Raw genomic sequence first — 18,125 nt, 5'->3', positions numbered from 1 at the left:
AGTGTAATAGGTAGTCAACAAGTTAGATGTGTAATTTATGCTCCTAGAACACGTGAAGGTGCTCCCTGTATGTTGGGCCTCTCTATGTGGCTAGGCTGTGAAAAAGTCCCACACATGTGTTATCGTAATACTCAGGAGGAGTAGCAGAATTTATTTTGGGGTGTCATTTGTGGTATACACATGCCATGTGAGAATTTTGTGGGGAAAAAAAAAAAAAATTAATTTTGCAAAGAATTGTGGGGAAAAAAATGACATCAAAAACCTCACCGTGCCTCTTACTAAATACCTTGGAATGTCTACTTTCAAAAAAGGGGCTCATATGTACTTTCCTGGCTTGTTCAGGTCACAAGAAATTTGATTTTTTTTATGATTTGCACCACAGCTTTTAGACTCTCTAACTTTCACAAAGACCAAATAATATCCACTAATTTGGGTTATTTTTACCAAAGATATGTAGCCGTATAAATTGTGGGCAAAATTTATGAAGAAAAATTAATCATTTGCAAAATTTTATCACAGAAACAAAGAAATCTTTTTTTTTTTTTATTTCTTTTTAAATTCACTTTTCGCTGGCATTACTAGTAAAAAAAAAATTTTAAATCTACATTATATATCCCATAGTTTGTAGACACTATAACTTTTTGTGCACAGCAATCGATATACGCTTATTGGGATTTTTTTTTTTTTTTTAAGCAAAAATATGTAGCAGAATGCATTTTTTTTTTTTATATTGGATATGTTTTATAGCAGAAAGTAAAAAGTGTTTTTTTTTTTAATTTTATTTATTTAATTTTATAGCACAAAAGACGCAGAGATGATCAAATGCCACCAAAAGAAAGCTCTATTTGTGGGTTAAAGGGATATCAATTTCAATTGGGTACAGCGTCGCACGATCCCGCAATTGTCAGTTAAAATAACGCAGTGCAGTATCGGAAACGATTGGTCATGAAGGGGGGGGGGTAAATCTTCATGTGGTCATTTGGTTAATGATGCGGGACACCCAGCGGGAGGTTCTCTCTGGATAATGCATTTGGTGTGTCTCCTGGCTGGCCAGCGGTTGCAGGTGCGTGTCAGACACCCTGGACCAGGGGTAGGAAACCTCAGTACTTCAGGTTTGGTGAAACTACAAATCCCATCATGCCTCTACCTCTAGGAGTCATGCCTGTGATGGTCGGGGGTCTTGCAATGTCTCATGGGACTTGTAGTATCAAAACAGCTGGAGGGCCGAGGTTGCCTAGAACTTCAGGCACGCTATCGGAGCCGGCGTGGGGCACAGTGCCTGGATGTGATGTCCGGAAGGGGCGATGACGTGTTTCGGAGCATGCGCACTCACTCTTTCCTCATGACCCTTGGATCATAAAGTAGTATTATGTTTATTTTTAATTTTTTTTAACACAAAATAAAAATTCCCCAGTAAACAATGTTAAAATTGCAGCAATTGCTGTTTGCAACATTCAATGCTGCTGGCTCCTGCTCTCTCAGTGCTGCTGCCCTGAACCTACACAGCAAAGAGTTAATAGTGGACAGTGCAGTCTCCAGCCAGTCTGTCAGCTTGAAGAAGGGAGTGCGGGAGTGCTTTGCCATCCCAGGGCATGGGGCTGTGTGTTTCTGTTGATGCACGCAGCGGAGGGAGACACAACTCCTAGCCCCTGCATGCAAGCAAGAGAAATGAGCCGCCCCGAAGCAGGAAACCTGGGACAGCAGTCACGGCACCAGTTTAAACGTTAATAATGGGCAAAGCTTTTTCTTTTTTTTGGCCATACTTCTCTTTGGGGTGGGGGGGGGGGGGTTGTTTGCAGGAGCACACTTACTCCTGTGACCCAGAATCAGCTGAGGGCGGGCTAAACCCCGCTTTCTACTGACTTCACTCAGCCGCTCCAGGTTCTGAGCAGATCCCGATCATTTTTGTTGACAGGGCCGACATCTTTCCCGGAGCTACTTCCGGGTTTGCGGTCTCCGGTTCTGTGATTGGTTAGAGCCGCGATTGGAGCAGGAGCCGCCAGTCACGGCACGGGCCCTGAAGACGTCGGAAGCAGCGTATATAGTAAATATCTCCTAAACGGTGCAAGTAGATATATACAGTAGCTTATAGGTAAGTCTTATTATAGACCTACCTGTAGGTACAATTAAAGGGGTTGTAAACCTTCATGTTTTTTTTACCTTAATACATCCTGTGCATTAAGATGAAAAAACACCCGTTTTACTTAATTGAAGCCCCTTCATTCCCTCGGCGGAGACGTGCTCTCCCTCTCTGCACGGGGTCACTGCTCTTGTTTGGATTTAAGATTATTGACCTGTATTTGTTCCTGCTGAAGAAAAGCATCTCCACCACATGATGCTGCCGCCACCATGTTTCACGGTGGGGATGGTGTGTTCAGGGGGATGTGCAGTGTTAGTTTTCCCCACACATAGCGTTTTGCTTTTATGCAATAAAATGTAAGAAAACCTGTTAGAGCAGGGATATTCAATTAGCGGACCTCCAGCTGCTGCAGAACTACAAGTCCCATGAGGCCTAGTAAGACACTGACAGTCACAAGCATGATGCCCAGAGGCAGAGGCATGATGGGACTTGTAGTTTTGTAACAGCTGGAGGTCCGCTAATTGCTTATCCCTGTGTTAGAGTCTGCAAAAGACTTGACCGGGGCGGAGGCTCACCTTCCAGCAGGACAACGACCCAAAACATCCAGCCAGAGCTACAATGGAATGGTTTACATCAAAGCATATTCATGTGTTAGAATGGCCCAGTCACAGTCCAGACCTAAATCCCATTGAGAATCTGTGGCAAGACTTGAAAATTGCTGCTCACAGACGCTCTCCATCCAATCTGACAGAGCTTGAGATATTTTGCAAAGAAGAAGAATGGGCAGAAATGTCCTCTCTAGATGTGCAAAGCTGGTAGAGACACCCCCAAAAAGACTTGTAGAGAAAGGGGGTTCTACCAAGTATGGACTGAGGGGGGGGGCGTCATACAAATGCCCCTCCCCCACACTTTTCACATATTTATTTGTATCATTTTCCTTCCACTTCACAATTATGTGACGCTTTGTTGGTCCATCACATTAAAATCCCAATAAAATACATTTACGTTTTTGGTTGTAACATGAGAAAATGTGGCGAATTTCAAGGGGTATGAATACTTTTTGGATGTATGGATTGCAGTCTCCCCTGCATAACATGCTGGTAGGGTCATTGTTTTCTGGATAAAAAACATCTTTAGATTTGTAGCTTTTCTATGTAACTGTTTGCGTTGTGTGATATCTTGCTGGATGAATATGGGAAATAACATATTTTTCTCTTTTTTTTATATTTGAATGCAGAACTAAAGAGTCTCGGCGCGGATTTTACTTTTGGCTTTATTCAAGTCATGGATGGGGAAAAGGACCCGCGGAACCTGCTTGTGGCCTTCCGAATCGTACATGACATCATAACCAAGAACTATGCTCTTGGTAAGAGTTCTACGTCTATAGAAGAAATGTTTCATCAATGAATAATGCAAAAAAATAAAAAATTAAGGGGTGGAAGGTTTTAGAAAAAGGGGGGGGCCTTAGAGCGGCGTTGGCGCATTTCAGCGTCCACATCGCGGGGCTGTGCAGGCTATAAGTGCACCTTTTTATAACTGCATTCAGGTGATGGAGGGACACTGAGCAGACGGGGGCATGCGAGTGTTGGTGACGTAGGCATTACCAGGGCACATTTACTTTGCATCAGGCTGAGCGTTAATAGCAGCGGCAGTTGCTGGACTATCTGCCCAGCAGTGGGTGCATTTCAGGTAGTACCTCTGCATTTGTGCTTAGCACTATGGGCAGAAGGGTAGGTGCAAATACCCCCCAAAAAAACAGGGGCCCAAAGAGATCTCCCTCGGGCTCTGAGGACCCTCCCTCTGCAACACCACCCCCCCCCCCCTCCCCCCGAAAGGCCTAGGGAGGCTGGTCAGAATGAGCCATTGGGGTCATCAGGGGTTGCAACTGCTTCCAACATTTCAGCCCCTGTCTATATTACTGAGGAGGTGTTTTCCTCAGCCATGATTGGATTGGAAAGGAAAGGTTAGCGACTTTAATCGCATCTTCCCAGAATGGGAGAAAACACATTTGGTCCCCTTCTACCACCCAGGACCCTCAAACAGAGGAAAAGTGGGAGGAGGAAAGATGAACCCCCCTCAGGGGACGGTGTAGAGGCTGCTTCCAAAGGGTCAAGTGGAGAGGGACCTTCTTTAGCTTCGCAAGCCGAGAAATTGCTGGTGTAATCTCTTACTGAAATGGTCCGCTCCACATTTAAAGTGGAAGTAAACCCTTTTGGGTTTACATCCTCTTTGATTCCCTGCAAAGGTATAGCATAATGGACTACTATGCATCGCATCGCATCGCATAGTAGTCCATTATGTGTCACTTACCTGACACAGGAGCCAGCGAAGTCACCGCTGTCCCCTGTAGTTCCGAGCGTCCATGTTCTTGGTGGGTCTCGCTGCTCCCGCTCTGTGATTCGCCGGAGCAGCGATGACGTCACTCCCGCGCATGTGCACTGGAGCCGACACTCGCAGCATATCGCCACGATCTGCTGCTTACCCAGTGCGCCTGCGCGCCGCTGTCTTCAGGTAAATATCTCTTAAACCGTATAGGTTTAGTAGATATTTCTTGGACCTACAGGTAAGCCTTAATCTAGGATTACCTGTAGGTCAAAGTGGTTTGTAAGGGTTTACAACCACTTTAAAGAGGAAGTAAACCCTGATGAGTTTACTTCCTCTTTCATTCCCTGCAAAGCATAATGGACTACTATGCATCGCATAGTAGCCCATTATGTGTCACTTACCTGACACAGGAGCCAGCGAAGTTGCCGCTGTCCCCTGTAGTCCGCCGCATCCATCTTGCTGGTGGCGTCTCGCAGCTCCGCCGCTGTCATTCGGCGGAGCCGCGATGACGTCACTCCCGCGCATGCGCACGGGAGCAGACGCGCGGCAGATCCATTGTTGGAAATGCCGCGTTCAGTGCGCCTGCGCGTCGCTGTCTACGGCGCATGCGCCGTAGACAGCGGTGCCTGTCTAAAGGCAAATATCTCCTAAACCGTATAGGTTTAGGAGATATTTCTTGGACCTACAGGTAAGCCTTAATCTAGGCTTACCTGTAGGTCAAAGTGGTTTGTAAGGGTTTACAACCACTTTAAGCTATCCTTAACTGAGTCAGTTGAAAAGCCCACTTCTTGTTTGGGTTCACTAAAGCCTCCTCAAGCTTTGCAAGCCTTTCCTGTTCATTCATTGCTGGAAAAGCTTATGTATTCTAAGTGGGATCACCCAGATGAAAACTTTTTGGGGGGGGGGGGGGGAAATGCTCAACACTTTATCCTATGGAGGAAAAATTTACTAAGATGTGGGGTATACCAGAAATTGATGCTGCTATATCTTTTGTAAATAACCTGTTGACAATGCACAAATGCTTGGGGATCCAACCAATAAAAAAATTTAAAATTCCTGTTGAAAAACATTTTTCTCCTTGGCAGCTTCAGTAGTTCAACCTGCAGTGGCGGCGATTGGTGTATGTCAATCCTTGAGAGACCACTTGGAACAGGTGCTCAAGGTTTTCCCTGAGCAGCAGGCCCAGGATTTAGCAGAGCTACCAGGGGCTTTGGAATTTTTGCAATTGACGCAATCAGAGATTCTATCCTTCAAACCTCTCGCCTTACGCTTGGGTTGGTGCATATGCGTAGAATCTTATGGTTTAAAAATTGGTCAGCCAAAGCGCCATGCAAAAAGCTCCTTGCTGGATTTCCTTTCTGCGGTGAAAGGCTGTTTGGGGATGATTTGGACAAATACTTCCAAAAGCTAGTAAAAAAAGTGGAAAAAGTACCCTTTTGCCAGGGTAAGAAAAGGAGTTAAACGTCCCTCATTTAAATGGTCCCTTTCTCCAGGGCCAGAGGTATCCGCCTCCAGGCAGTTGCGACGGCCTCCGCCATCATGTTCAAGAGGTAAACCTCAGGGTCACCCCCAGGGACAAAAGAAGCCCTGGGGAGGAAACCTACAAGGCAGAACACTAAAGCCCCTTTATGAAGGGGCGCCCCTGCTCGCTCGAGTGGGGGGAAGACTTCTGCAGTTCTCAAAGGTCTAGCGGGAAGAGTTTTGAGACAAATGGGTGGTCTCCACAATAACTAGGTTACAAACTAGAGTTCTGAGAATTCCCATCTCCTCATTTCCTCAGGTCAAACGTCCCCAAAGATCCAGAGAAAAAGAAGTCTCTCCCTTTCAAGCATTAGATCGGCATTTATCTCAAAAAGTGATCATGGCGGTCCCCGCAAAGAGCAGAGGTAGGGGTTTTATTACCTTTTCACCGTGCCAAAACCAAATGGAGATGTCGGACCCATTCTAGATCTTAAAGATATAAACCGATTCCTGAATATCCGCTCTTTTAGCATGGAGTCAATCTGGTTGGTTGTCTCCATCCTACAAGGAGGAGAACTTCTGGCGTCAATCGACATCAGAGATACATACCTGCATGTGCCTATTTTCCCCGCTCACCAGAAGTATCTGCGTTTTGAGGTAGAAAAACCAAATTTTCAGTTTGTAGCCTTGCCTTTCGCTCTAGCTACTGCACCTCTGGTGTTTACAAAACTTCTGGCCAGATTAAGGGCTCAAGGTATAACAATTGTAGCATACCTAGACGACCTGCACTTGATAGACCGGTCGGTAGGCCACTTAGACCAAAGCATGGTCACCACAGTAAACTACCTGGAATTCCTAAGTTGGGTCCTCCTAGAGTAGTCTTCTTAATTGTTTTAAGGAAGATTTGAATACTTGGGTCTGGTCATAGATACAGCCCAGAAGAGGGTGTTTATAACCCAGGCAAAAATCAACACCATAAAGGAGCTGGTTCAGGTGGTCAGGGCAAAGAAGGAGCCTCCTATTCGCCTTTGCATGAGATTGTTGGGGGGGAAAATGGTGGCTTCATTCGAATCGGTTCCCTGTGCTCCGTTTCATTCGAGACTGCTGCAAAACAGTATCCTTTTAGCGCTTGGACCTTCTTGTTCCAAGCAGACATTTTCCAATGCGTCCGTCACCAAAGGTGCGCCAGAGCCTCAGTTGGTGGTGGAGGATATCCAAGAAGATGCAGAAGGGGAAATCCTTTGTACCAGTTACAACAAATGCCAGCCTTTCAGGTTGGGGAGCAGTCCTGGAAGAAGCGACTGTCCAAGGAAAATGGTCCAGGACTGAAAGAACCTTGCCCATCAATATTCTAGAGGGGGCCTGGACGTTCAGGTTTCAGAATTATCCGGTCAGAATTCAGTCCGACAATGCCACAGCAGTGGCTTATATCAATAACCAAGCGGGCACCAGAAGTCATGCAGCCCAGTAAGTAGTAAACCATATCCTGGCCTGGGCAGAAAAGCATGTGCCATGCATATTGGCAATGTTCATCCCTGGGAGAGAGAATGGGCAGGTGGACTATTTGAGCTGCCAACAGTTGTTCCTGGGGGAATGGTCCCTTCACCCCAATATCTTCCTTGCTATATGCCAGAGATGGGGTATCCCGGATGTAGATCTGTTTGCGTCCAGGTTCAACAGCAAAGTCGACAACTTTATGTTGAAAACGAGGGATCCACTCGCATGTGGAACAGATGCCTTGGTGGCCCCATGGGATCAGTTCTCACTGAGTTATGCATTCCCTCCTATTCTGCTGCTACCACGGCTTCTTCGAAGGATCAAGCAGGAAAGGCAGTCGGTGGTGCTTGTGGCCCAGAAGATCTTGGTATGCAGAGATCGTAAAGATGGCGTTAGGGGACCCATGGACCCTACCATCATGTCCAGACCTGCTATCGCAAGGACCAGTGTTCCATCCTACCTTACAAACGCTAAATTTAACGGCTTGGCTATTGAAACACACATTCTGAAGAATCGTGGGCTTTCAGGCTCAGTGATATCTACATTGATTAATACAAGGAAGCCAGCTTCCAGAGTCCTTTATTATAGAGTCTGGAAGGCATGGGTTTCCTGGTGTGAATCCAGGGGTTGGCATCCCAGAAAGTATGTCGTACTGCAAATGGGGTTAGAGATGAAGCTGGCCTTGAGTGCTATCAAAGTCCTCATCCTAGCTTTCTGCGGTTTCAGGTTTTCATCTAAATCAGGATATTGTTCTACCTTCATTTTTTTTTTTCCAGAACCTTGTTCTACGGAAGAAAAGTCACTACATTCTCTGGATGTAGTGAGAGCATTCAAAGTCTATTTTGGAAGCGACTGCTCAGATTCGGAAAACTGATGTTTTGTTTGTGTTGCCTGAAGGTCCTAGAAAAGGACAGGCAGCATCGAAATCTACTATTGCTAAGTGGATTCGGCAAGTAATTTATTCAAGTTTATGGTTTGAAGAGGAAAATTCCACCTTTTCAAATCAAAGCGCTCTCCTCCAGGGCTGTTGGTGCTTCGTGGGCAGTGCATCACCAAGCCTCCATGGCTCAAATCTGCAAGGCTGCAACTTGGTCTTCAGTCCATACGTTCACCAGATTCTATCAGGTGGATGTAAGAAGGCATGAGGATATCGCCTTTGGCAGTGTGCTGCAGGCAGCAGTATAGGTCCTCAGGTCTGATTGCACCCTACTTTTGTTTGTGTCTCCCTCCCCTCAGATAGCATTGCTCTGGGACATCCCATACGGTAATTACTGTGGCTCTGTGTCCCGTGATGTACGATAAAGAAAATAGGATTTATATAAAGGCTTACCTGTAAAATCCTTTTCTTGGAGTACATCACGAGACACAGCGGTCCCTCCCCTCTTTGGTTACACATATATTTATTTGCTACAACACTGAGGTACTCCCGGTAATGGGAGGGGTTATATAGGGGGTTAAACATCCTGTCTAGGGTGTGCCAGTGTCCATCACCTGAAGGTGCCTATATAACCCATACAGTAGTTACTGTGGCCCTGTGTCCCGTGATGTACTCCAAGAAAAGGATATTACAGGTAAGCTGTTATAAAAATTCTATTTTAGCGCTATAAAAGCGAAAATTTTGGGGAAAAAAATAAATACATTTTTTCTATAACAAATATCCCCCAAAAAAATATAAAATAAATTTCTTCATCAGTTTGGGCCGATATATTCTTCTACATATTTTTGTTAAAAAAATTGCAATAAGCTTATATTGATTGCTTTTTGTAAAAGTTGTCTCGTCTACAAATTATGGGATAGATTTAAGGACTTTTATTTTTTTATTGTTTTTACTGGTAATGGCGATCTGTGATTTTTAGCGGGACTGCGACGTTGCGACGAGCAAATCTGACCCCAAATGACACCTTTTGGGGACCAGTGACGTTACTACATTGATCAGTGCTATAAATATGACAATGGCAGGGAAGGGGTTAAGACTAGGGGGGGGGGCGATCAAGGGGTTGTAGAAACTGTAAACTTTCATACAAAGCAATCCATATACACTTTGGATTTTTTTTAAGTTATTACAAAGTCTCATATATATATATATATTTTTTTTTTAAATGCAAACATGTTACACTTACTTGTGTAATAGTTTTTCACAGAGCCGTCTGGACCCTCCTCTTCTCAGGTCCCTCTTCGCTGCGACCCTAACTGTAGGGGTGGGCGGTGGGCTCACTGGGACATGACAGAGATCGTTGTTCCCGATCACTGGGAGCAGTCCCCTGTCAGAACGGGGATCCGCCTTGTTTACACTGGCAGATCCCCCGTTCTGCCTCTGTTCTAGGCGATCGTGGGTGAACTTGTTGGGCCAAGACCCCAACTTTATCCGTCTGTAAAAGGGAGCAAACAATTCCTGAGCTTTTCATCTCATACAAATTGGAAACTCTACTTATGCATGGTTGGCTGCATGTCTTGCCCATGAACTTTTACCCACCTTAGTATATCAGCCACCCTTTCTAATCACTGTAATATCCCCCGTGTTATACAACCCGGCGATTATAATAAAAAGCTTTACAGGTATTTATTCTCCAATTAGAAGAAGGAAAACTGCTGACCATCTTCTCATTTTATATTAATCATTTCTCTGATGCGTGCCGCCTGCTCTGCCAGGGATCTGCCAGGTACACAGAAACCACAACCAAATAAAATCCAACATAAGCATTATTTCTTCTGCAGAGAGCCAAAATAGCTGTGTGTAGATAATCATTTTACCCCCCCCCCCCCATGACTAGGCCATTTTTTGCTATTCGTATTTGGCACTGCACTATTTTAACTGGTAATTGCGCCGTCGTGTAGCGTTGTACACAAATGAAATTTTATATACCGTATATACTCGAGTATAGGCCGACCCGAGTATAAGCCGAGGCCCCCAATTTACCCCCAAAAAACTGGGAAACCTATTGACTCGTGTATAAGCCGAGGGTGAGATATGCCTGTCCATCCCTGTGTGTGTGTCCATCCATCCATCCATCCCTGTGTGTGTGTGTGTCCATCCATCCATCCCTGTGTGTGTGTGTGTCCATCCATCCATCCATCCCTGTGTGTGTGTCCATCCATCCATCCATCCCTGTGTGTGTGTGTGTCCATCCATCCATCCATCCCTGTGTGTGTGTCCATCCATCCATCCATCCCTGTGTGTGTGTGTGTCCATCCGTGTGTGTGTGTGTGTGTGTGTGTGTGTGGCCTTGTGTGTCCAGCCTACCTGTGTCCCGAGCCTCCGTCCGGTCCCGAGCCTCCGTCCGGTCCCGTCCCGTCCCGAGACTCCGTCCGGTCCCGTCCCGTCCCGAGCCGAGCCTCCGTCCGGTCCCGTCCCAGGATCACCGCTCTTCGTCGGCGCCCATTCCCCTGTTCAAATGCCGCGCCTCCCTGTCTGTGATAGGCGGAACACAATTTCCCAGCAGCCTGTGTTCCGCCTATCACGGACATCGTCTCATCCTCGTCCGTAGTACGAGGATGAGACGATGTCCGTGATAGGCGGAACACAGGCTGCTGGGAAATTCAGTGTTCCGCCTATCACAGGCGAAGGCGGAGCCGGAGGCGCGGCTTTTGAATTATAGAATGGCCGCTGTCTGTCTGCTCGACACGCTGATCGAGCAGGCAGACAGCGATGACTCGAGTATAAGCTGAGGGGGGCACTTTCAGCCTCAAAAAAGAGGCTGAAAATCTCGGCTTATACTCGAGTATATACGGTAATTTTTTTCACACAAATACAGCTTTCCTTTGGTAGTATTTTATCACCACTGGGTTATTTTTTTTTATTATATAAACAAGACTAAAAATTTTACTTTGCTATAAAATATATTTAATCATAAAAATATAAAATGTCTTCATATGTTTTGTCCAAAATGTATTCTGCTACATGTCTTTGATTAACCACTTGCCGACCAGCGCACGACGATGTACGTCGACAGAATGGCACGGGCAGGCAAATGGGCGTACCTGTACGTCCCTTTAAATTTGCCACCCTGCCATCGGGAGCGCGCCGCCGGCGGCACGCTCCTGCGCTGGTCGGGACCCCTGTGAGTCCGGTCGCGGGACCCGCGGACTTGATCGCCGCGGGCATCCCCGCGATCGTCTCACGGAGCGGCCGAATGGAGGAAATGCTGTGTAAACAACATTTCTCCATTCTGCCTAGCAACTAGTGACGCTGATCTCTGCTCCATGTGATTGGAGCAGAGATCAGTGTTCACTAAATGAAAGCCCAACCCCCACACAGTTAGTAACACACCCCTAGGAACACTTAACCCCTACACTGCCACCCGCTGGTTAACCCCTTCACTGCCAGTGTCATTTACACAGGAATCACTGCATTTATATAGCACTGATTGCTGTATAAATGACAATGGTTCCAAAAATGTGTCAAAAATGTCCGATGGGTCCCCCACAATGTCGCAGTCACAATAAAAATCGCTGATCGCCGCCATTACTAGTAAAAAAAAATAATAAAAAATTATTAATAAAAATGCTATAAAACTATCCCTATTTTGTAAACGCTATAACTTTTGCGCAAACCAATCAATCGCTTATTGCAATTTTTTTTCTATTTTTTTTTTTTTTTTTACCAAAAATATGTAGAAGAATACGTATCGGCCTAAACTGAGGGAAAAATTTTTTTTTTATATATTTTTGGGGGATATAACAAAAAGTAAAAAATAATGCGTTTTTTTTCAAAATTGTCGCTCTATTTTTGTTTATAGCGCAAAAAATAAAATCAAATGATCAAATACCACCAAATAAAAGCTCTATTTGTGAGAAAAAAAGGACGTCAATTTTGTTTGGGAGCCACGTCGCACGACCGCGCAATTGTCAGTTAAAGCGACGCAGTGCCCGAATCGCAAAAAGTGGTCTGGTCTTTGACCAGCAAATTAGTCCGGTCTGAAAGTGGTTAATGTGGTTGTAAAGGCAGAAGATGCATTAAAATAAAAAGCCTTGTGTGTGTAGCAGCCCCCCCAGCACCCACCTAATACTTACCTGAGCCCCATCTCCATCCAATGATGTCCACGAGTCCCTCGGCAGTCCGGGGCTCGACCTCTTGATTGGCTGATGCACAGTAGCGGTGCCATTGGCGCCCGCTAATGTCAATCAAAGCCAATTGGGCAATCGCAAGAGAGAGAGGGGCGGAACGGCAGCTTGGGTGTCCCCATAGCAAGCTGCTTTCTGTGGGGGCACTCGACAGGAGGGAAGGGGCCAGGAGCAGCGAAGAGGGACCTGAGAAGAGCGGGGTCCAGACGGCTCTGTGCAAAACTTACAGAGCAGGTAAGTATAACATGTTTGTTACATAAAAAAAAAAGAGACTTTGCAATAACTTGAATAAAAATACCAAGTGTATATTGATTGCTTTGTATGAAAGTTTATAGTTTCTACAAACTATGGTATAGACCAGAGTTTCTCAACCTTTTTTCAGTCAAGGCACCCTTTGAAACTATGGACAGTCTTGAGGCACCCTTTAAAGCTGTGGATTTTCTTGAGGCACCCTTAAAAACCATGGACCTTCTTTTGAGGCACTCTTTAAAACTATGGACAGTCTTGAGGCACCCTTTACAACTGTGGGCAGTCTTGAGGCACCCTTTACAACTGTGGGCAGTCTTGAGGCACCCTTTACAACTGTGGGCAGTCTTGAGGCACCCTTTACAACTGTGGGCAGTCTTGAGGCACCCTTTACAACTGTGGACAGTCTTGAGGCACCCTTTACAACTGTGGGCAGTCTTGAGGCACCCTTTACAACTGTGGGCAGTCTTGAGGCACCCTTTACAACCGTGGGCAGTCTTGAGGCACCCTTTACAACTGTGGGCAGTCTTGAGGCACCCTTTACAACCGTGGGCAGTCTTGAGGCACCCTTTACAGCCGTGGGCAGTCTTGAGGCACCCTTTACAACTGTGGGCAGTCTTGAGGCACCCTTTACAACTGTGGGCAGTCTTGAGGCACCCTTTACAACTGTGGGCAGTCTTGAGGCACCCTTTACAACCGTGGGCAGTCTTGAGGCACCCTTTACAACTGTGGGCAGTCTTGAGGCACCCTTTACAACTGTGGACAGTCTTGAGGCACCCTTTACAACTGTGGGCAGTCTTGAGGCACCCTTTACAACTGTGGGCAGTCTTGAGGCACCCTTTACAACCGTGGGCAGTCTTGAGGCACCCTTTACAACTGTGGGCAGTCTTGAGGCACCCTTTACAACCGTGGGCAGTCTTGAGGCACCCTTTACAGCCGTGGGCAGTCTTGAGGCACCCTTTACAACTGTGGGCAGTCTTGAGGCACCCTTTACAACTGTGGGCAGTCTTGAGGCACCCTTTACAACTGTGGGCAGTCTTGAGGCACCCTTTACAACCGTGGGCAGTCTTGAGGCACCCTTTACAACCGTGGGCAGTCTTGAGGCACCCTTTACAACTGTGGGCAGTCTTGAGGCACCCTTTACAACTGTGGGCAGTCTTGAGGCACCCTTTACAACTGTGGGCAGTCTTGAGGCACCCTTTACAACTGTGGGCAGTCTTGAGGCACCCTTTACAACTGTGGGCAGTCTTGAGGCACCCTTTACAACTGTGGGCAGTCTTGAGGCACCCTTTTCCGAAATGTAAAAACTGTTGTAATGCCACATACACGCGAAGAATTTCGGCCCCCAAAAGACCGATCAGAGTTTTTCATCGGAAAATGTGACCGTGTGTACGCTCCATCGGTCTTTTGCTGCCGGAATTCCAGCCAGCAATTGATTGAGAGCATGCTCTCAATTTTTCGGTCGGGAAAAGTTCCTTTATGTGATCGTCTGTGGCAATTCCGACGTGCAAAATTCCTACGCATGCTCGGAAACAATGAACTTCTTAATTTTCTCAGCTCATTGTAGTGTTGTACGTCACCGCGTTCTTGGCGGTCGTAATTTCAGCGAACTTTTGCGTGACCGTGTGTATGCAAGGCAAACTTGAGCAGAAAAGCTGTCCTATCTTTTTTTCCGACGAGAAATCGATCGTGTGTACGCGGAATTATAGTTTTTTACATAATGCAGCAACATTGACACACGTAGGTCACCCAAAGTTAGAGGTGATTTATTCTTCCAAAGCAAATACGCTTTTGCAAACTGGTACTGACTAGTATTCCAATGTTTCTCTTCTCCCTCACTCCGCGAATGTAACCCAAAAGCTGATGGAGAGAGGCGAAGGAGTGTCAAACAATGATGCTATGCAGGCGACTAACATCCTCATTATCAGCTGATGATGTCGGTAGAAGCTTAGGAAGTCTGACATTGACTGACACTGGGGGGGGGGGGGGGGGACTGACTAACTGCCACTGACATCACCAGAGATATTATATACTGTCACTGTACTAATGACACTGGCTGGGAAGAGAGGTGTCTAACAAGTTTCTCATCCCTGCTTTGCATTTCCTATCATCCCTGAGATGTGAAGACTGATTTTTTTTTCTTTTGTACAGGTCCATTTGTAGAGGAGTTATTTGAAGTGGTGTCCTGCTATTTCCCCATCGACTTCACTCCGGTAGGTTTGATCTCCATTCGTTTTGTTTCTGGATATTGCTGCTGGTTGTTGTTGTGCTGTACTTTACTGTTCTTCCAAGCATTGCGTGTTTGTATTACCTCTGCTGCCCTCCTTTTACTGCCAATATGCTAGAATGAATTTTAGAAAAAGGTCCTCCAGAAATGATAAGATATTCTTACACAATTCCAGACCCGAAATCCGGAAAAACGTTGCAACAACGCATCAAAATGTTGTTACCGTCCAGCTATAACATTAGCAGCGCTTAAAATACTCCACACTTAACCACTTTCAGCCCCGGACCATTTTGCTGGCCAAAGACCAGACCACGTTTTGCGATTCGGCACTGCGTCGCTTTAACTGACAACTGCGCGGTCGTGTGACGTGGCTCCCAAACAAAATTCATGTCCTTTTTTTCCCACAAATAGAGCTTTCTTTTGGTGGTATTTGATCACCTCTGCGGTTTAAATTTTTTGCGCTATAAACAAAAATAGAGCGACAATTCTTGAAAAAAAACGCATTATTTTTTACTTTTTGTTATAATAAATATCCCCCAAAAAGATATAAAACTTTTTTTTTTTCACTCAGTTTAGGCCGATATGTATTCTTCTACATATTTTTGGTAAAAAAAAATCGCAATAAGCGATTATTAATTGGTTTGCGCAAAAGTTATTGTGTTTACAAAATAGGGGATAGTTTTATGGCATTTTTGTTAATAATTTTTTTTTTACTAGTAATGGCGGCTATCAGCGTGGTTTTTTTTTTTTTTTTTATTGTAACTGCGACATTATGGCGGACACATCGGACATTTTTGACACATTTCTGGGACCGTTGTCATTTATACAGCAATCAGTGCTATACAAATGCAGTGATCCCTGTGTAAATGACACTGGCAGTGAAGGGGTTAACCAGTGGGTGGCAGTGTAGGGGTTAAGTGTTCCTAGGGGTGTGTTACTAACTGTGGGGGGGGGCTGGGCTTTCATTTAGTGAACACTGGTCTCTGTTCCAATCACATGGAGCAGAGATCAGCGTCACTAGTTGCTAGGCAGAACAGGGAGATGCTGTTTACAACGGCATTTCTCCGTTCAGCCGCCCCGTGAGACGATCGCGGGTATGCCCGCGGCGATCGAGTCCGCGGGACCTGTGACCGGACTCACGGGGTTCCCGGCGCGCTCGCGATGGCAGGGCGCCAAATTTAAAGGGATGTACAGGTTACGCCCATTTGCCTGCCCGTGCCATTCTGCCGACGTACATCGGTGTGCGCAGGGTCGGGAACCGGTTAATAAATGACATAAAGTGCATAATCAACTGTCAAACAAATCGATCAAATCAAAAGTCCATCAATAGTGTTGATGTCGGGTATAGAGCCACTCGTGGATCCCATCACCACAACGCGTGAGAAATCTCGCCTATGGTAATGAGCTCACCAGATAGACCCAGAACGTGCGCCTGTGTTGATCCGTTCTGTACATCGGGGGATACGTCCTTCCATCTAGATGTCGCTCACAACAACAAAAAGATGTGTGCACATAGCGTAATTCCATATTGAATCCCATCCCCCGCCCTTACAAATGTGCACTTACAATTGTACAAAATCATTAAAAGATGTAAATAGCAATCCTGTCTCACTCTTTTGTCTGTTTCTCGCCACTCCACGGATCTCTCGGAGAGCGGTGTACTCGGGTTAAGACGACCAATGACAGTGCAGGAAGCTGCGTGGCCACGCTATGACGCGTTTCGCCATCACTTCGTCAGAGGGTGTTGGTTAACCTCTTCAGGCCCTTCTTGACCAAGCAATTTTTGCGATTACGACACTGTTATTTTAAAGTGATTTGTAAGGGTTTTTTTTTTTTTTTTTTTTTTTTTTTTTTTTAACTAACATATCATATCATACTTGCCTCCACTGTGCAAAACGTTTTGTACAGAGTGGTTGTTCCTCGTCTTCTGGGCTGCCGCGGCTCCTCCCCGTATCAGATAACCCCCCCCCCCCCAGGAGAAGCGCTCTCCCAAGGGGGTTCCCTTGCAGCCGCGCTACCGAGTCCAGCATGCGGCGTCCATAGACGCTCAATGTATGACTCGGCCCCGCCCCCCTGGTTCCCGCGTCATTGGATTTGATTGACAGCAGCGGGAGCCAATGGCTGCACTGCTATCAATCTATCCAATCAGACAGCGCGTCCCCGCCGGGTCAAGTTCCAGGGCCCAGGTAAATAAAGCAGGGTGGGGGGCAGTCACTGCCAGGTGATTTTTTTTTTTTTTAACTTTAATGCATAGGATGCATTAAAGCGGGAGTCCGGCGTTTTTTTTTTTTTATAAAAGCCAGCAGCTACAAATACAGCAGCTGCTGACTTTTAAAATGACACTTAGCCCCCCAACACGCCCGCGATGTCGGCCCCCGAAGCCGATCTCTCGATCGTCTCTCGGGTGCTGCCGCCGCCATCTTGGGTATGGGAGTCAGGAAATGGAGCCTTTCGGCTTCATTTCCCGGTTCCCTACTGCGCATGCGCGAGTCGCGCTGCGCAATAAGGATGGACCCCGCTGTCTCTGGGATTCGTGTGTTTCCCAGCAGGCAGCGGGGGGACTTTCGGAAAGGGGCGTAGATCTACGCCCCTTTCCGCAGAGAGCTATCCCGGAAGAGGATGCAGTTACCTGGATTATCCAGGTAACTGCACCCCCCTCCCCCCTGAAAGGTGCCGATTGTGGCACCGGAGGGGGGGAGGATTCCAATGAGCGGAAGGTCCACTTTAAGGTGAAAAAACACGAAGGTTTAAAACCACTTTAACTGACAATTGCACGGTTATGCGACGCTGTACACAAATAACATTTGTCCTCCTCCACACACACACACACACACACACACACACACACACACACACACACACACACACACACCTTTCTTTTGGTGGTATTTGTTTCGGCTCTGCCGTTTTTATTTTTTACGCGATAAACAAAAAAAGACCGACAATTATGAAAAAAAAAAAAAAACAATATTTTTTACTTTCTGCTATAAAACATTCCCAATAAATAAAATTTAAAAAATTCTAATTTCTTCATCAATTTAGGCCAATATGTATTCTGCGCTTCGGAAGCGTCGCAACACGGGCGTTTTTAACCCCTTCTTTGGGGTTAAAAGTACTGCGCTGTTTTTGGTAAAAAAACAAAACAAAAAAAAACAATCCCAATAAGCGTATATTAATCGGTTTGCGCAACCGTTATCGCGTCTGCAAACTATGGGATAGGTTTATGGA

At 46.0% G+C, this 18,125-nt stretch overlaps 1 protein-coding gene across 1 annotated transcript in view; it reads left to right on the top strand.

Moving 5' to 3' along the window:
- Positions 1 to 18,125, top strand: part of MMS19 (MMS19 cytosolic iron-sulfur assembly component) — a gene marked incomplete at its 3' end in the record, with an annotated part of 96,655 nt that overhangs the window by 25,271 nt on the left and 53,259 nt on the right. Inside the window, 2 exon segments of the mRNA XM_077455703.1 lie at positions 3,318 to 3,446; positions 14,822 to 14,883. Coding sequence (XP_077311829.1) covers positions 3,318 to 3,446; positions 14,822 to 14,883 — 191 coding nt within the window.

This window comes from Lithobates pipiens, unplaced genomic scaffold (assembly GCF_037356315.1).
Source record: "Lithobates pipiens isolate NorthernLeopardFrog02 unplaced genomic scaffold, aLitPip1_a1.2 Scaffold_25, whole genome shotgun sequence".
NCBI lineage: Eukaryota > Metazoa > Chordata > Amphibia > Anura > Ranidae > Lithobates > Lithobates pipiens.
Note: the sequence above shows the minus strand (reverse complement) of the source record. Positions and strands in the feature narration are given on the sequence as shown.